The 20551-nt window shown below is 46.5% G+C and overlaps 1 protein-coding gene across 2 annotated transcripts in view; it reads right to left on the minus strand.

The window, feature by feature from the left end:
• Nucleotides 1-5347: 5347 nt before the first annotated feature.
• The window catches only part of TMEM63C (transmembrane protein 63C), a 398663-nt gene continuing 383459 nt past the window's right edge, over nt 5348-20551 (minus strand). For both annotated transcript variants that reach the window (XM_069638011.1, XM_069638012.1), the window contains 3 exons: nt 19051-19166; nt 15944-16015; nt 5348-11982 (listed from right to left, as the gene is read on the minus strand). In XM_069638011.1, the coding sequence (XP_069494112.1) occupies nt 11749-11982; nt 15944-16015; nt 19051-19166 (422 nt within the window). In that variant the 3' untranslated portion in view covers nt 5348-11748. The remainder of the gene's footprint in view (nt 11983-15943; nt 16016-19050; nt 19167-20551) is intronic.

The raw sequence follows: 20551 nt of genomic DNA on the forward strand, positions 1-20551 counted from the left end.
GAAACACATTAGTGAGCCCTTTCAGAAACTGAGAAATTAAAGGAATTTTAAAATATGAACACTCCTCAGATGAGCGCTTAAATATGGACAGCGCCGCCAGGTAACCTTTAATGGTACCCACTTGCAGGCCCTTGTGGGCTAAGGAAAGCAAAAAAGACAGAACCACAGGAATGTCACACGAAAAAGGATCCACATTCTGAACCCTGCACCAGGCGCAGAACTTTCTCCAACAGCAACGGTACAGGGACTTTGTTGCAGGCCTTCTGGCCGAAAGCAACACCCCCATCACGTCTTCACGGAGGTCCCAATCCCTATACCTCAACCTTTCAGAAGCCAAGCATGAAGGGTGAGGGATCTGACCTCTGGATGAAGAACCTGACCCCCCCCCGTGAGAGCAGATCTTCTCGATAGGGAAGACGGCGTGGAGGGCAGATGGACAGTCGAGAAGGTCCAGGTACCACGTTCTCCGGCCCATGCCGGAGCAATGAGGATCATCCGGGAACCGAACCTCCGTAACCTCCACAGCACTTGCAGACTGACGTGGACTGGAGGAAACGCGTACAGCAGTGGGAAGGACCACTCCACCACGAACGCGCCCCCTAAGGCTCCTCTTGGAGGAAAGTCCCGCGAGCAGAACCTTTCGCACTTCCGGTTGACACTAGTGGTGAAGAGATCCACTTGGGGGGTCCCCCAAAGGGCGAAGATCTCCAGGAGAATCTCCTGAGCAGCTCCCACTCATGAGAGATAGTGCTCTGCCTGCTCAGAGCGTCCGTAGTCTCGTTTTCATCTCCGGCCAGATGAACTGCTGAGATCGAAATTTCCAGCTAGATGGCCCAGAACCAGAGCTGCATCACCTCTCTGCACAGAGGAAGTGACCCTGCCCCCCTTTTTGTTGAGGTAGTGCATGGCCACGCCACTGTGTTGTCCGTCAGAATCGGGACATTCTTTCCTCGCACAGTCGGCAGAAAAGCCTTCAGGGCAAGCCTGACAGCCCTCAGCTCCAACAGATTGATATGGAGTCTGGATTCCGACGGAGACCAACGACCGCTGACTGTCAACTCGTTGGCATGAGCTCCCCATCCCGTGAGAGATGCGTCCGTCACGATCGTCACCTCCGGCCAAGGTAGCCAAAAATGGAGCCCCCTTCATCAGATTGCCTTCGACGCCCACCACAGAAGGTCCTGGGGGACCGAGGGCGGCACCTGAACGGGGTCCGACATCCTGCTGGGGGACTGTGACCACTGCATTTTGAGAGCCCACTGCAGATATCTCATCCGCAGACGGGCCTCTGGCACCAGAAGAATGCAGGATGCCACGAGGCCGAGCAACCTCAAGAACACGAATGCCGGGAGACTCCGGGCATGTTGAAACTTGTGCACCATCAGCAGAATGTGATGAACCCTCACCTGGGGAGGGAAACACTGCCCCAGGGACTTGTCGAGCACTGCTCCGATGTACTGGAGCCGCTGTGTTGGCGTCAAGTGGGACTTCTTTAAGTTAGGGGGGAGGCCCAGCCTGTGAATGGAGTGGCAGGTGACGGACAGATGATCCAGGACTTTCTCCGGAGAGCGCGCCCTGATCAACCAATCGTCCAGGTAGGGGTAGACATGAATCCCCCCTTTCCTGAGATACGCTGCCACCACCACCACCACCATGAGTTCGGTGAAAACCCTCGGGTGGAGGTCAATCTGAACGGCAGGACTCAAAACCAAGTGCGAGTTGCCAACCGCGAACCTCAGGTACTTCTTGTGCTTGGGATGGATCGGCACATGAAAATAAGCGTCCTTGAGGTCGAGAGACACCAACCAGTCCTTACGTTGAAAGGCCTGGAGGACTTGAGAGAGAGTAACCATCTTGAACTTGTCCTTCCTGAGGAGCTTGTTCAAACCACGCAAGTCCATGATGGGTCTCAATCCCCAGTCTTTTTTCGGAATCAAAAAATAAGGGGAATACCAACCCGTGTTCCTCTCTGCTAAAGGCACCAGTTCTATGGTGCCTTTCTCCAGCAGTGATTTGATTTCCTGCGCAAGGAGTGGATCCGGACTCTTCAAAGAGAGATACCCTTTTGAATTGTCGTGAGGCCTCTGCCGGAAAGGAATACAGTAGCCGTGGGCTATGATCTCCAGAACCCACACATCCGAAGTAATGGCACGCCATTCTACAAGATGCTGCGCCAGCCTTCCCCAACCGGCAAACCATGGGACATGGCCTCATGACTGACCTGAAGCAGCTGCGGCAGTGCCTGAGGGCAAAGAGGCAACTGCTCGAGCGGCCTTGGCACCTCGAGTACCCTGTTTTCCACCTTTGGTACTCCTACGTTGGCCTCTTTGACTTGCAGCTCCCCTCGATTTACCAAAGGTTGATTAATATCGAAAGGAACCACCCCTCCATTGCTGTCCCCTAGGACGAAAAGGCAGAGGTTGGTGAACTGCAGCGCTCAACGATTTCACTGCAGCCTTTGAGGTCCGCAACCTCTCAAGGCTCTCGTCAGCCTTGCTGCTAAAAAGATGGTCACCATCAAAGGGCATGTTGAGAAGTCGGGCTTGTACATCCGGAGAAAACCCTTACTTCCTCAACCACGCAAATCTGTACATTACGGTGCTCGCCACCATGGACCGGCTAACGCAATCTGCCACATCCAGACCCGACTGAACGGATTCACACATGGCATCCTTGCCATCCCGTACAAGAGCAAGAAAGCCATCCCCTTCCTCCCCTTCGGGAATATGTTCAGCCACCAAGGAGACACAATTCCACAGAGTATGAGTGAAACGGGCTAAGGCACACACACAGTTGACTGCTTTCAAAGCCATACCCCCTGAAGAAAACACTTTCTTCGCCCAACTGTCAAAACGCCTGTCGTCCCCATCAGGAGGGATGGTAGGGTACGATGCCTGTTTAGCCGGGGCCGTAGCCGCCTGCACCACCAAACCCTCCGGAGTAGGGTGCACGGACAAGTAGCCGGGGTCGCCACTGGTTGGGCGGTATTTTTTCGGCAACAACTTTCCAACTGCTGGGAGACTCTCCGGCGCAGTCCAAGCCGCCGCCACCCTTCTTTGCAAGGCCATATGGAATGGCAGAACCGGGTCAATTGGTGGACCTAGGTCCAGGATAGCTGTCAGGTCATCCTGCAGAAAATCCACTGGGGGCGTAGACCACCCCAAGTATTCCGACACCCTTGACATAAGCCGCCAGTACGAAGACTCGGCGCGCGTACCAGGCTCAGGCCTACCAAACTCCACCTCCGGGGAGGTGTCCAGACCACTGGCATCATGCAACGACTGACGCAGGTCTTCAAACTGGCTATGACCAGACAATATTTCGTCAGGCACCTCATCAGGAAAAAAACCTTCGTCCTCAGACCCTTCTTCCACCTCAGAAATATAATCCAGAGGTTGGAATGGGGGCACAGAAAAAGGGACAAAAACATTCTTAAACTTGGCCAGAGCCTTTTAAGGGGGTTCCACTGTGCCACCGGGTACCTCCGACAAAACCGCCTTGAAAGGCGTCAAGGGCATCGATGGAATCGGCGTTGAGCATGGCGCAGACGGCTTTGACAGTCCTCGAGGGCAGTGCCCCAAGCGTGTTCTTCGACGGCCTCGGCACCGATGGCGTCGAGGGATTCCTCAGAGCCGGAGCCTCAAGTGCACCTCTCGACGGACATGGCGCCGATGGCATCGACGTCTTCGAAGAAGACCTCACAGGCTCCGACGGTCTCGAGGGCGTCGAGGACCGGGACCTGGAGCAGGCATGGCTAGAGTGATCCACCTTGTCTGATCGAGACCTCGAAGGTTCTCGATGATCGCGCCGACCACCCGAGCCCGAAGGCGTGCAAGTGGTGGCTCTAGCACGGTCACTGCCTGCTTCTTTGGAAGGCTCGGACGGACCGGAGCCCTGCGATTCAAAAATCACCATCATTTTCTTATGGAATGCCTCCCATTCCACAGGAGTCGAATGCTTGCCGGGAAAAGCAACACTTCATCGGGCAGAGTCCTCGGATGAGGAAGGGGAAGGCGACCGGTGACGGTGCTTCCGCGAGTGCCTCGACGAGACAGAGGAAGGCTGGGAACCACTCCGGGACTGAGTCCCCCCTGGACTTACGCCGACGACGCAGAGAGTCGCCCCTCGAATCGGCGGTAGAAAGTCCAGTGGACCTCGGCTTACAGGGTTTGGAAACCCTACCTACTGAAAGCTTCTTATTCCGCTTCCGCAAGGCCTTCGACATGAGCGACTGGCATTCGTCCCAATCGTCTGTAGGTGGTCCTCCCCGAGGCACCAGAGGCAGGCGTCGTGCGGGTCCATCAGGGACATCTTGGAACCGCAGTCCCAACACTTCTTGAAACCCGACCGCGGAACAGAAGAAGAGGAAGACATGATACAATCTTCACAAACCAAGTTCGAAGAACCGATAGAAAACTCAGAAGAACCGAGGTGCGCCGAGATATCCGAAGCGAACACGTTCACGGAAAAAACAGAACTGAGGCTGCGGGTGTCGTGCGTCGTACTTATAACATCCGGTGACGTCGGCTTGACGGAGGCCCTTGAGGAAAGCGTATCGACGTCATTGACGCAGGAAATCTACCAAAGCAGCACAACTGTGGTGATTACATGCCATAGATATGGAATACATCGGAGGACCTAATCCCCTCGAACATAATATACAGGAGAAACTATCCGGCTAGCTGCTTGACCAGCTGAAAGTAGACCACCCCAACAACACTGTTGGAGGAGCCCCACAGAACCTACCAACGATGTTGACCCCCAAGTCTCTGAATTCCACCTTCACTGAAATCTCTAGCATCAATATGGCTAGAAATGGGCACTTGACCAATACACACACGATTGTGCTCACGGTGGATTTCAACTCTGCACCGGGATGTACATGGTAGCTTGACCGATGTACTGCAGTGGGTTCCATGTAATAATGTCCCCTTAAAAATATCGCCATGCAAAAAAAGTTGAAAAATTGCCGTTTTTTGTAGGGACATTATTACATGGAACATGTGGGGGACACGCCCGCAACCCTCAAACCCTTTTTTTTTTCCAAGGGAGCGGGGGGACACCCCCGCAACCCCTGTCCCTATATATATGGTCACCTATATAATGTCGCCACAACCTTTTCCCGGCAACATTATATACGGCGACCAAATATATAGGGATAATATTACCTGATACCTTGCAGTGTACACAGTGGGTTTGACTCATTTGACCAATGCACTGCGGCGCCAACGATGAGCTTGACCGGTCCACCTGAGAGCCAGTAGGGGGCTTGACAGATACACTGCAGTGTTAAGGGCTTTTTGATCCACACACGGTTATTAGATTGTATTCAATGACACCAAAAACGTGCAAATAACACCATTTATTGTGCCAAAGTCATTCTCACCAACATTGCATACAATTATAAATGTATATACAGAGAAAAATTGAGAAAAAGAGTACCATGGCAAGAAAGTTAAATAGAGAAGGAGCAAAATGATGAGCGGTAGAAGAGTAAAAAACAGATGCAGAAGGGAATTCGGTTTGCTGTTGGGAGGGACTGGGTGGTACAATTCCACACCACAAAAGGCAAGATTCTGTAATGAGGCAGGCAAAATGGCAGCCCGGTCAGGGGGGAAAGTAGCAGCATACAGTTTGGTGCAGTTACTTAAGTGGGAAGGGGGACAAATAACCTCCTTACACAAGTGAACACACAACCATCCATGTTGCATTTACGCACACACACACGCACACAAACACACTAATTCATAGTTACTCATTATGTGACACTCCGGATGATTTGGACTTCAACTCCCATGGTTCCTAGTCAGAAAAGTTGGGATCATGGGAGTTGCAGTCCACAACATCAAGCAGGCCACATAATGAGTAGCCATGCGTGGTTTCACACTTGTATTTGGGTGTCTGTCTTTCTCCATCAGACACATGCACACAGCCACACCTTCCTCCATCTTTCTGCTAGCACATATATATTTTAGATTCGAGGAGAATGAGTTGTCCAGGTGCCCATACACTGTGCTTTCTCCATCACACGCATGCGCACACCTTTACATGATAGGGAAGGGATTTGAGCAAATGATCGTGCAGCATTCTGTGACGAAATTCATCTTTGTGCCTTAATTCTTGGCCTTGTACTGCTGCTCACTCCTTCACACTCCCATAGAATTTTGTTTATCTAATTTCTGTCATAGCAGTCAATTTCAAGAGTCAATTGAAGGGTGTCATAAGTTATTCAGATGGATCATGACAAAATAAAAATATAAATCAATGCAAATCAAACTACATAATCAGTCTCGGCAAGTCTCAATATTCGATTTGGAAAAATACATTGGATGCTTTTATAGTCTGGGTATAATTGGGCCACTTGATTCCCTGTGTTGGGTTGGATTTCAATTGGGGATGGGTAGAGTTGACCAGTGTATGCTAGTGCCTGTGTAGCCTGCGGGTTGACTAGGTTGTATTACGGTTGTATACGAATTGTTCGAATGACAATTGACCAAATTTAAAAGGTCAATTAGGATATATATGCAGGGGGAAACCCCCCGCAATCCCCATCCAATCCAAACCCCCTCAATCCCCCATCCAATCCCCCTATAGTATTATTACCCCAACTCAACCCATTATATATATATATATAAAAATAACCATATGGTCAATTGTGCAGAAGGTCAAATAGGACCACTGTAATACGGTCAATTGTGTCATTCGGTCAATTGTACTCAAACAATTCGGGTAATACCTGTATTACTACACAACATCGCAGACCATCATTGCAAATCCAAAAACCATTTCACCGCATATATATGTGGGGGGATGGGGTTCGGTTTATAATATATATGGGATGATGCAGGGGGTCTCCTCCCACCTATATGTGCAGTGAAATGGGGTAAAAGAAAACCATGAATTCAGTATTTTTGGATTCTCAGTGTTTTGTTTTGATATTTTCACATCGATCCGACTAGGCTACTTATGAGCAATGTTGACTTCCAACTCCATCAAACGTAGCCAATAGAGGAACGCGACGGAGAACATCGGACTAGACGAAATTGAGGAGGGACTCATTAAATATTTCATAGGTCCTCATTCAAGGACTTGGATCTAGAAGTGCCGGTTGGGTGGGCACTGAACAGGGAAAAGAACTAGAAACAGCAGGTTAAAACTTGGCATGGACCTCTGTTGAATTGAATGACCTGGTGTTTCCACCAGGTATCCCCTCAAAGTCCCAATTTTAGAAAGCCCTCCAACGGCAACTAGCGAACCAGCAGGAACGCATCACGAATCACCTGGAAGGCAATACTCCAAAATCTAAAGTGATGATGCTTGGCCAGAGGAGGCAAGTTTTCCAAAGCAGATATGCGGGCACCAAAGGGAAAGTTTGCCAAATTCCAATCTCCCAAAAAGATATTGACGACCGATAGAGACCTTCTACATGCCTGCAGGCGCAATCTTATAATTAGGTCTAGCGTGTAATGCATTTGTTCTATATACACCTTCTCGCTAGACAGAAAATAAACTCCAATTACGGTTTAGATCGCTGTTGCTCTTCCTTTTACGAACTGTGTTTTTGTGGCAGGACACCCTGAAAATATAGTTTTCAAAAAGATGTTGCTGCTTTAAAGCTTTGGTTCACTGGAAACATTCCGCTGTAATCAAGTGAGATCCTCAGGGACCCGGCCTTGGAGTCTTAGGATCTAGAACCCTGGTCAGGGATTCAGCTCATAATCACAGCCTCCAACCTTGATCCCTTGTAGTTTTGGTACAGCCAAAACACAGAGTGGTCCACATCCCGTTAGCCCGGCCATTGTGCCATTCCTGCAGATACAGAACCTCTGAAAGGTTCAAGCATGACTGGAAGCCGCAGATGGGTACAGGGAGATTCTCAATTTGTGAAACAGAAACGTACCCAACTCAGGAACCCGGACATTTTCCATGCTGGAGGAATGTCATGGTCAAGAGAGAATTGCATGGAATCCCGCCTGGGCAACATAAAGACACTGAGGAACCCGAAGATCCATTTCTGGTTCTGAAGGAGAGCGAAAGTCTGCACAGTCTGACCACACCTTAATTCAGGGTCGTCAACTCCAGGCCTTGAGGGCCGGATCCATGTCGGATTTTCCAGATACCCCTCAATAATATTCATGAGATAAATTTGCATGCAATGAGTCTAAATGTATGCACATTTTTCCTCATGAATATTAATGAGGGATATCCTGAAAGCCTGACAGGGATCCGGCCCTCGAGGCCTGGAGTTGGACAACCCTGCAGGCTTAATTCATTCGCCAACACCATGTTGTATCCTATCTCTCCATCAACTAGGCAGCGTGTTAAAAAGAAGTTGACACCGAAATTCATGACCGCTTCCTAAGGGCGCTCTGATCCACCTGCCATCGAAGCAGCGACACAAGTGACTCTTGAGGAGCCCAATGGCCACAGAGGTGTGCACAAAAGGAACATGCAAGGGCTAAAAGATGGTGCCATCGCATTGTAAACCTGGGATCCTTCTGGTGGATTTCCTGGAAGGGACTTAGGGTGTAATTATCTCAGATTTAAGGACACTGCCCATGTGCCTGGTGATATCACCTCCAAAATGATATAAGGCCTCCCCCAACTATTTGAAGATTCTAATGTTAGATGCTGGCTCACATTGCAGAGGTTTAGGTAAGCGTTTAAGTTTGATTTCAGTCGTCTTATGATGGGGAGAATCACGGAACCCATTGGCGGGTTCGAGAAGTACCCAATAGCTTCTAAAGGAAGTGGCTATTTATAAAATAATGTATTCTTTAAAGCCTAATGCCATTTGCCGATAGCAAGAACGTCGCACTGACTCAAGTGTTGCAACAGCTCATAAAAGCCTGTCTTTCTGGCATTCAGTTCCTAACAATTCTAGCAGAGTAGTGTCCACTGATGGCGAGAGCAAGCCACTTTTACTACCACTGACAGGTGAACCCCAAAAAGAAAGAAGCCGATGGATGCATGTCCTCTAATAACTCAGGCATATTTTTTTCCATGGAAGATCCTAGAGCCTGGAGAAGTTGTTTCTGCTTCGAAACCTATGCATTTGGATGGTGTGAAGCAAGCTTAGCTTCCCAAAGGTGCTTTGCAATACCGCTGTCTTGTGCTTGAGTCAAACGATACCTTAAAATGGCCTTTTATGACTTGGCGGCTACTACCGCTGCAACAAGAAATCTATGAATTTGTCGGGGTGTCCTGAGGCAGAGGCATTGCCCTAAACCAGGCGTCTCTGCAATGACACACCTTGGGTCAGAGCGCAAGTAATTTCATCTATCACACCTGCGTTCAGTTACGACTGCTCACTAGCTGCATCCCATTTATTGCATGAGTTCGTACCTATTAACATTCCCCCCTTGAAGTATTTATCAGTGGATCCAGTCATGGCCTAGCATTCAAACGTAGTAGGGCGGTCAGGTGTGTAGATGCAGATACATTTGGAATGGCCAAGCCAGGGTTCCAATTCATCTTTTGATCTTTGGCATCCTAGGAGCTGGATTCATACCACCATGCTGCCAACACTGGGGAACGCCAACATTTTCAGCACCGCACCTTTCCACGTGGCTGCAGAAAACTCTGCTAACAGGCACCTGGGGGCGGAGGGGTCCATCGAGAGGCATTTTGCATTTGTGGTTTGGCTTCCTTAGAAGTGCAAGGTTTAATTGAGGCTTCTTCCAAGCGTTCCAGAAGTTAATAAAAAGAGGATAGCTCACCACATAGTGGAAAGAGTAAGGTTTAGGTCGCACCCTAAAAAACACTTTAAAAACTGCTGCCTTTCCATGCTAAGCCCAAGCGTTCCCTTAGCTTTGGCCGGTTCTAGACTCTTTGGTCAAGTAAATTGCAACGTGGTAATTTATTTGCACAAAATTACTTTGAGTTACTTCCCCATTTTTTCGAATTTGTTTTTTTAAAATTGGGGGTCCCTCCCTCATACTCCTCATCCCCCAACACTACCACCTCGAAACCCCCCAACCTGACCTATACCTCTTACCCTTAAAATACATATGTATCCCCCCCAATCGATGTCATTTTGTCAAAGTAAATTAGCACGTTGTAGTTTACTTCGGCAAAACAACGTGTCGCCCTTTGCCCACAAAAGGGTCTACATATCTTTACTGATTTATGGAGCCTTCCACATAATTGAAGTGCCAAGAGTTCCATGGTCCTCACACAGCCTTTGATTAGATATAGCTGGCGGATCCACCAATGTAACATTTTTGGGAGGGTTTCAGATAATGCCAATCCACTCCAGTGTGGGATTGGCCTGAACTGGACAGTCATCCCATCCGTGTACCCTTCAGGTTTAATTAGGTCTCCTGAAGAGAAGAGCAGGCCTCACAGCCCAAAATAGAAGTCTTGGAATGGAGGATATCGATCGGGTGTAGAGAACGGTATCAATCGGGTGTAGAGAACGGCAACGGGACGTTCCGCCAGCAGTAGTGCCATGACCAATAACTTGCCCCCCTTGCTTTGGTGGCTATTCTTCTGGTTCAAGATAACCACCCATCAAATACTGATGGATAAGATTATCCCCATTCCTTGAGGTCGCTAGGGACCGGTATCGAGTCCGGCAAGGACAGGATTCCACAAGATCCAATGTCCCAAAGCGATATGCGGCTCAGCCTCAGAAACTAGTTGCAAAAAGCACATCCACAGTAGCGCAGTGGGAGTCGCATACAACAAAAATGACAACGAAGAGAAACCACTTGGAGAAAAAAAATCAAGGGCATAGGAAACAAAAAACGGATTAAAACAATTTTAAAGAAGTAAACACTTGGCATATTTTCTCCCACAAAAGATAAATAAACAGAAGCAAAAAGGAATTTCCGACCAAACCTTTAGGCAAAAAACAGCACCAAGGTCACACAATAGTGGCACAGAGGGTTTGCTGTGTGAAGGGACCTCAAGGACAGATTGCACAAAGACTTAAAATGGCGTCATGTTTCTGAAAGGAGTGGATCCCAATCACTTAGGAAGGAAGGTGAGCAGACTGACAGAGTACCAAGGTATTATGTAGGTTAGTCACACACACACACACACACACGCACACACACCCCTCTTATTTCTGGTAACTGGTCATACATACATGCAGGCTCACTTGTGTTCACTTAAAGTTCCCCTGTCACAGTTCAAAGGCAATACTAAAGGCTGTTCTGGTAATCCATGTCCGCAGTCCAATGTCATCACAGTCACTTCAGGAAGGGGTATGCAGTGCACATATCCCCCATTCATGATCCTAGTGCAGTGGCATCCCCAGGAAACAAGCAGCAAAGGCATGGGGTCCACCTGGCCTGCACCTGAAATGCGGGAAAGCTCAAACAATGCTGGATTGGTTATAGCGAGCAGACCTAGGCAAGTGGCTTGGAGGAAGCGGGCTGCACCTTCAAATGCAACCTGTCCTCAAAACACGGCGAAGTGGGGCCAAAAAGGGGAGGGGGCCCTGGATTTTGCTTTCAACATTTCCAGTAGTGTGGTACCAACTTTGGCAATGATATCCAATCACTCTGCGTGCCGGCTGAGGAAATCCAAGAACTTCTAAAGCTCTGTGCCCCTTTGGGCGCGATTGACCAGGATGCCCCGGCTGGTAACGGCACCCCATGCCGGCTCATGATGCACAGCAGCAAGAACAGTACAGCACCTCTGGGCCATTCTGGGAGCGGCGGCCATCGCTCATTAGATGGTTGCCCATTTCATCACTCTAGCCCACTCGGCAGCGTGTGGTCCAGCCCTGCCGCCAGTGCCCTAGTGGTAATGGCTGTCGGTGTCGATGAGCGGCCCCGCAATGTACTGAAACTGCCTGTTCTCTGGGCCGGTCCCAAAACTCTGCAGGCCAACCTCCTCCTCCTCCTCCTCCTCCTCCTCGCTGTTGGGGTTGGGCTCTGAGCGGCTGCCCATAGTTCCGTACGTCTGGTGAGCAGGTGAGGCTGCTGGCGTGAGCCCCATTTCAGGTTCCTGAAGCACTGTGGCAACAAACATCTGCAATGACATTTAGGACGATGTGTAAGCAGGGACTTCAGCAGATTACAGCTACAAATGGAGTAGAACTAGAATTTAAGTTACTCTTAGCATGAAGGCTAGAGTTCTGAGTATATCTGGCATTTATAAACACTTCAGTAACACATATCTGTGGCAGTAAGGTTTATATACATGCACCTAATTAGAGCTTCCATAACCTCCAAGCCAAAGCTCTATGCACAACACTAGCAAGTTCAGGTTAAGAAGAATTGCCTGTAGGGTTTCAGATAAGAACTTTTCCAAAGAACCTCTGCACCCCTCCATTGAAAATGTTGAACTACTCAAACATTGGTCATTAATAGCATGCAATACCAAATTACGTGACCCATTATAATTATATAATTATAATTGTTCTTTTATAACACCCTTAATACCGGAGTCGGTTTCTAAGCACAAGCCCGGGATTCAAACCTGTGTTGCTATGCGTTGTCTTGTTTCCAAGACAAACACGCTGCCTCTGAGCTATCCTGCCTGCGACGACAAACCTGGTTTTGCTCATCAGAGAAGCAATAATTTGCAAGACCTACTGGTCAACACCCACACAGCTATTGTACCACAAAACCCCCAAAGAAAACAGGTACCTATCCATGTCTCAGTCTTTACAAATGCAACAATGTGATTAAAGGTCACAAAGTGTTACACCCTAAAATGATAGAACACATTACATTACATAATTAAACAGGCAACACTGCACATGTGCTATACTCCATTAAATGGCCTTTGTTACATTGGGCAGACAAGCCGTAAAGCTAAACTAAGGTGGAATGAGCATCACTCCATTATCAGATTATGTAATCCGTGCTCCGCAGTAGCGAGACATTTTGAACAGTATAAACATCAGATTTCACAGGCACGTTTTCAGATCCTCAAAGTTGTGGATACTAAGAATCTGAGGATGAATGTTACAATAAAATTAGAACAAAGGGAACAGTTTTGGATAGACAGACTCAATTCTATCAATCCTAATAGCATGAATGAAGAGCTATGCTTAAATTGCTTTTTATAAATTCATTTATGTAAGCCATGACGACATCTTGTCACATACATGAGTGCCATTTAACATTAGCTATGTACGAGTTGCTTTTTTATTCATTTAGTGATGTAGTCTGACATTTTGTTGCCATGTATGATACCGTATTTGAAGTTATATACGGTATGGATCATCATTGACTCTATCATTGTAGTTTAGTGTTCATCTGTCACTGCCACACTGTTTTAATATCATGGTACAATCTTTGCCTTCATGTTAACCTTTCCTTGATTATTCAACGTTCTATGCCATTTTACAGAATGTATATTTTGTATTAGAAACATCAGTATAGTTAACATAACTGCATGTTACATTCGAATTTAGAATGGATGGTTGAAGCAAATGCATTGATTTTAATTCATTTATTTTTCCTATCATTTCTATTATTTTACATTATTGCCATATAAATGAATGTCTGTATTTAGTTCTCATTAAGAGTGTTTTTGTTGCCTACCATGATCATGGTTATTTACATTAGCAATTTTTTAATGTATATTTTTCTGTTGTTCTATTGGGGTGACAAGGTAACAAATACAGAAACTGCATGTGGCAGCACCAGACTACATTATCATCAATGTTCTTTGTTTTTTATCAATACACAATTTGTTGTTTGGGTGGCAAGATTTTTTATATACAGGCTGCCACTGGCAGTACCTGACAGCAGTTTTCAAGGCCACCAGGACCCGCTGACGATCTGGCGCGATGACGTCATCGCGTATTGACGTCACACCTCGATGCCATTTTGACAGCAAATATTGCCTTCGCAACAGCATTCCTTTGTCGCGTCTCAATATTATGAGTCTGTATTCTGGAGGAAATGCCAATTCTAGCAAAGTGAGCCTGTGCCCATGAGAACAAGTGTTAACTCTTATTTAAATTTTTAATGAATCCTTTGTAGATTCTTATAGCTGGTAGATATGTACTATATACATTGTTTACAACTCTTTCAGAATTCTTCCGATTACCAGTACTCCAGAAACTTCATGTCAAAGGTAGTTTTCTTTTAATTTGCATGAGATATTTTTTCAATTGGAATGCTTTAGATCACGAGAACATGTTTTCATTACCTTCTCACATAGACTTGTAAGTGGTGGTGAGATGCACACATCAACAGACAGGTATCATTTGCTCAGTTTTCTCAGGCGTTAGATGTTTTCAGTCTACTTTGATATTATTGTCAGTTTCACTGTTCTTTGATTACTTTATTGTTTCTCATTAGGTCATTTCTAGAGGTGATAAAGGTGCAATCGGAAGCGGATTTGAACAGGCAGCCATCTCAGTTTTCTCGATACAATACATTATTTACATTATAAACAGTACATTGTATGCATATATACTTAGTAAAAGGTGTATGTAATATTCATCATTTTTACTCTTGCATTACTTGAAGACCTAGCCCTAAAGTATGGACTTGTCCAAAAACCATCGGCCTCAGTCTCTTCATCTTCAGTTATGAAGAAGTCTTCTATTAAAGATTGACACCAAGAAGATTTATGATTATTTTCTGTTTAATTTTCTGTTCAATTTCTTTGACCTTTATTCAAATGTTAATACATGTGTGACTAAGGCTGCAGTTTTTACCACAAGGGTCATCGCCAGGACTGATGAATAGTCTCATCTGTTTGAGCTTTCTCCTGGTGTAGCGCACTCCAGGTAGACACCAAATACTGATTGACATATTGAGTATCTTTACGTGAGAGTATTACTTCTTTAGACCTACCAGTGGTGCCAGCTTCCGCCATTTATCTTACATTTTTGAAAATGTACACAGTAAATGTTGGAGCCATCCGGTCTTACATGGAAAAAGTAGGAATTGTTGATTGACTGCTTTTTTTCTTTTTTTTAACTAAATGTTGCTTTAATAGTATTTTGATCACTTTCTAACATAGGCAGTTTCCCATAAGAAAACATTTTATTTCTCCAGTCCAAATCTCTCAAAATTGTCCACTTCGATTGTTGAGATATTTGGCATGCACATGGGTTCCAAAAGAAATTTTGAAATATCAAGATGGCCAATTTTGAGATATTGAAGTTTTAACATTTACCTGTGTTCTTCTATACAACGATCATCTATCTCTGTAAAAGAACAGAGTGGCCACAGGGACATCATTTGTCAATGTATTAATGATTGTAAAAAATGATTTATCATCTTCTGCCTTTTTTCTATGCTCCTAATTGAGGTCTAGCCGGTGAAGGGTTAGATGCTAGAAAATTCTAATTTGGTTTTATGAATGTTTTTGTACTATTAAACTATTTTGTGAAAATATTTACTCACTGACCTGTCCTTTTAAGTTCCATTTTCCCTACATATAATACTTTATTCTTCCCAGAATAGACAGAACAGACACTAATAGCAGGTGCTAATATAGTGTCTACTGGGTTTCCTTCTTTATTGTTATATATACTTCTATACAAACTGCACATGTACGTGTAGGAGATGTACATTTCATACATGTAGACTGCTATGCATATGAAAACTGACTTTGATGCAAGTTTGCACATGCATGTGAGACATACAGGAGATGTACACTGTGTATATGAACACAATGAGAAACACCTATACACCTAGGAGTTGAAAAACTCACACTGAAGTCAGACTTCACTTTTAATGGGAACAAATGTATAGAAGGTGGAGAACACATGCACCGAATGAATGTACATCTTTTATATGGAACTTATATGTACTTGGAGGAGAGGTCCATTTCAAATGTAAATGACTGCATGCATGAAAACTTGCATCAAAGACAGGACCAACAATCATGACACACTAAGCTACCTCCTATCGCCTCTGTTGACCTTCACCCCTTTCTGCCATCAACCACTATTCACAGCTAATGAGGGTGGCCTTGTGAAAATGGTGATTGAAGAGGACGATGCTGCAAGGAGACTTACATTTGAATTTGGCGTTGAGGAGACACTGCTCCTCTCGTTGTCAGTGTAAGTCCCATCCGCCTGTTCCGAGAGCTGTAAAAAGAAGCCGAGAAGGCAGACATCACAGGGTGAACACGGGAGAGCGGACATGTAGCTGCGAGCACGGTCCGAGACCGCAGACAGCCAGCCACACAACTAACCATAATGGGTTCCATGTGCTAATATCCCTGCAAAAATATCACCATACAAGAATATCGCCATATTTTGGTGCCAATATTAAGCCATGGAACCTGCGGGGGACACCCTTGCAACCCCCATATTTTTTTTAATGGAGCAGGGGACTCCCCCACACACCCCATTCCCATTAACCTTATACATTATTCCCACTAATAATATCGCCTATGGCCTTACCCCACAACCATATAGATGGCAATATTATTGATGAGGATAATATTACCCGATACCCCATAATCAAGCTTTCAGGGTAACATTTCCTTCATCCCTCACAAATGTGCCTTATTGAGGAAAGGTGCCAGTGCCCATGACTCATATCACACCATCCAGACCTATAGACTTCAAATGTTCAGTTGTTGACCTGGAATCCTCACCCACATTCCAAGCAGCAAACACCACCTACATGCAGGACGGAGCTCACCATCCATAGAGTGAACAGGATTACTCATGCGTAGAGCAAGCAAGACTCGCAATCACCCTGAGACCAGGCGGGAATCGCCAGCGACAAACCGGGTGGACTTGCCGTGACATCCGCAACCTGGAAACATACATCTTTTCGGTTTTGTCAAAAATAGTTTTCTCCTACTATGTAAAGTAATCAAACAGTGGGGCAAATGTAAAGGTGAAAGGAATTCTGAAACAAAGTATGTCATTTAAGGAACAAGTAAAAAGAGTAGAAAGCAAAGAAAAAGAAATTAGGAGATTAGCAGGGAAGTGAGGTCCTCCAGTGGCTAACCAGATTACATATACATGATCAGGTGGCCAATTGCTATATCGAATACTAGCCTTCTTTCTGGGCTGCCACTGATGTAGAATTGTTCTGAAGTGGCCCTCTATGACCACGGGCCCTCATTCTCTCCCTTTCTCCTTGGTGCAATGACACCTAGCGGGCCAGTCAAATGGTACATGCCCAACTCAGTGTCTGCGTTTCACCACATTTGGCGAAACAACCATTTTAACACATATGTTATAACAGTTTATATGGCGGGCGGGCTTAGATTAGGTTTTATATTTTAGGGTAGTTGGGGAAGGGGTGGAGGCCCGCCGTTGGTATTACCGCGCAGTAACTGTGCCAAAAACAGCATTTTTCAATCGTGTTTACCTCCAGCTCTGAGCTGGGTGTAAACACCCCCATAGAAAATGCTGCAAAAAAATGTTGTAAAACGGCCACAGTGAGTTGGATTACTGGTAGATGAGCCGGATAAGAGACAAATGGCAATTCACAGTCTCTGGGGTTTTTATAGCGCTTCCATCACTTATTTCTTGGCTCTGTATCTCTCTTGGCTGCTGCACGGATCGTCTGGGCATCACACTGGTCCCGGGCTATCAGAGTGAGCTAGGGATGAGACATTGCCCTCACTTACTGGGCATTAAATGTAGGCGAGACTGGTCACGTAAAAACACTCATGTTTCCTTTGCCCTTGATGCACAGTAACTGGGCATCAAGGATAAAGCAAAGATGAGTGATTATTATGTGGCTAGACTGGCCTCTCTCTGCACTTTTTTCTGGACTATTGTTCCTAAAACATACAGGGCCTCATTACGAGTTGGACGGTATCCCGACTGGGATACCGCACAACTTTATTTGCGATAGCGCCCACTCGTCCGGCGGTATTACTGCCAGATCACCGGTTGGGCGCTAAACGTTATTCCCCATTCCCATTGGACCCAAAGGGGAATTTTGGGCGCAATAACCGCTGTTGGTATTACCACACAGTAATTGCACCAAAAATCTCTGAGCTGGGTGTAAGCACGCCGTACTCATGATTGGTCGGACCCTTAAATGCGGCGTTAACCCTGTTACCACCGCATTTAAGGGCTATCGCCCAACTCGTGATGAGGCCCCTTATCTGAAAGCATTTATTATCTGGGCAGATAAAGGTTTGCCATGAGGGATTCACAAACCATCATCTCATCCAGTAAAAACGTTCCCAGCCTCCACAGCTTGGTGTTGGCCCATGGTTTTACCCTGAAAGGGAAGCTTTGCACCACAGGGTAATGCACAGCCTTTAGAAGAGGGTACCTGTCCACACTCTAATTGGATTCTGAAGCCTCCTAATTCGTTCGAGGAACTTTCTTTTAAATCTCTTTTACTGGTTATGTGCTGTCCTGTCCTTCACTAATTAAATATGTTTTAGGAATCAGCATAGACCGGAACCTACATTCCAGAGCCGTCACAGAGTCCAGAAAACAGACATCCCACAATTTAGAGACACATTCCCAATCCAGCAACATCCATCAATTGAGTGGGATTCACCAGCTGGAGACCAGGAGTCCTCATCCACAGACCACCAATCAAACGCGAATCTGCAGAAAGCAGGGCATTATATTCCCATAAAGGAAACCATAGATTGAGGCATCACACAGGCTACTGTGGTGGCTCCAGGGTGGGTTTTGTTGGAATTTGCATTTGTGTTGTCTACAGGGGCATGGTCAGGAGTGTGCCGTGGAGCGGTTTCGTGATTTGTATTCTTGTCCAAGTATTGCAGTTATGGGAGCATGGTGCCACCCAGTGTGTCCTTTCCCTGAAGGTTGGGCAGAGGGGTTGATTTGATGGGTGCGCACGTTACATAGTAGGGACAGTGGATTCACAGGCATGTGAGCTGATCATGTGTTGTTGCTCCCTAGTTTTTCTGAACCCAGACGACGCATGAGGGCACAAGGTAGAGTGGGGATTCCAGAGGAGTCTGAGAGCTCAGGCAAAGCAGAGATATGATTTATAGGTTATTTATAATGCGCTTAATATCCAGAGGTTTCTAAGCGCGGACCCGGGGTTCGAACCTGTGTTCCTCCATGTCGTCTTGTTTCCAAGGCGAGCACGTTGCCCGTAATGTATCCTCCAGAGAGAGTGGCACAAAAGGTGTTCCTTCCCTCTCCCCGGAGGTTCAACTCACCTGGTAGCTGGAGGGCTTCTTTGGCTGCAGCTTCTTTAGACAGAGGCCAAACAGGGAGAAAAGAATGCAGCAGAGTAGGACCACAAAGGTGAACAGCGTGACGGGGCGCGTGGGACCTAAACAGAAGAGAAAAGCAACAACCCAGGAGTTAGTACAACATTTCCCGCGCTGCCGGTGCACGCAAAGACCTAACCTGAACTGATCTTCCTTAGAAACCCCAAGTCACTCTGTAACAGTGCTGTCTCGGATACAATATCCAATAGGATTCCTGCTGCTGAAGCAGCAGGGTTGGTTACAATGACCAGTAAGGCCAACTTTGGTATCCAACAGATGAGGGATGTGCGACTCTGCTCAATGGGACATCAGGTCACCTTGCATAGCTCCCAGGGTAATCCATCTATGATACATTGTTGAATCTTCCAGAAGACTGAGACCAGTGCTTCTACGGGAATCCTTGCAATGATTTCTATAGGGCTGCATACCCGACACTATGCAGTGAGACTCTCCACCCCAGGCCGCACAGATCTCCAGTCGCACAGTTATTTAGTGCACCATAATATGGTTGCAAGACTTATTCCATCTTTCCCTCTTGGCTGCAAGAGTCGTTCTTCACACAGCTCAGATTGAGCTAAATATGTTTGAACCCCCTTTTCGCTGCAAGTGACCCTACAAGGACCTTTTTTAGCTACTCCCATAGAAGAGACTTTGATATATGATATTTTATTTATATCGCGCTCGTACACAAGTGTTTCAGAGCACAACCAAGCAAAGGGAGGGGAACAAGGGAGAAAAGAAATAAAAAGAACAATCTTAGTAGGCCAAGTGACATTAAGAACGCACAAGTGCATGGAGAAGGGAAAAAGGGGGAAGTGCATGGAAGGGGGAGAAGTGGAAAGTGCAGGAGAGATGAGAGGAGAGAAAAGAATAAAGAATAATTTAAATGAATAAATACATACAGGCAATGAAAAGGTGGTAGTGCAGCCAACAAGTCGAAAGTGCAAGATTAGTCAGATAGGGTATATCTGATAAGTGCTGAAGAAGAGTGGGGGACTGTATGGGTACAGATACAGAACCCAGTGCAATGGGAGGCAGGGTGAGCAGGTACCTGGGCCCGAAGGAGAGAGGGTGTCCAGGTGCACAGTGCCAAGAGAAAAAACAGGTCAGCAGGGGAGAAGAGGGGCAAGTGCGGAAGCGAAGAGGAAGGTCTCGAGGTGCTTCCAGAACCGGAGATGGTTCTCCTCAAGTTTCAAGGTGGCCGGTAGGCTGTTCCAAAGGGAAGCCCCAGCCGAAGACAGATATCTGCCCTCCAGCTTGTTTCTTTGAAAAACAACGGACCCTGAGGGAGTTCGAGGTAGAGGAGCGAAAGGGCTCGAGAGGGGAGGTATTTGCAGAGGGATAGTTGAAGGTATTTTGGACCCAAGCCCCAGAAAGTCTTGTGGACAATGCAGAAGGTTTTAAATGTAATCCTTGCATCCACTGGGAGCCAATGAAGGGATTTCAG

The sequence above is a fragment of the Ambystoma mexicanum genome, chromosome 14, assembly GCF_040938575.1.
Source record: "Ambystoma mexicanum isolate Mex_15411 chromosome 14, UKY_AmexF1_1, whole genome shotgun sequence".
In the NCBI taxonomy this organism is placed as follows: Eukaryota; Metazoa; Chordata; class Amphibia; order Caudata; family Ambystomatidae; genus Ambystoma; species Ambystoma mexicanum.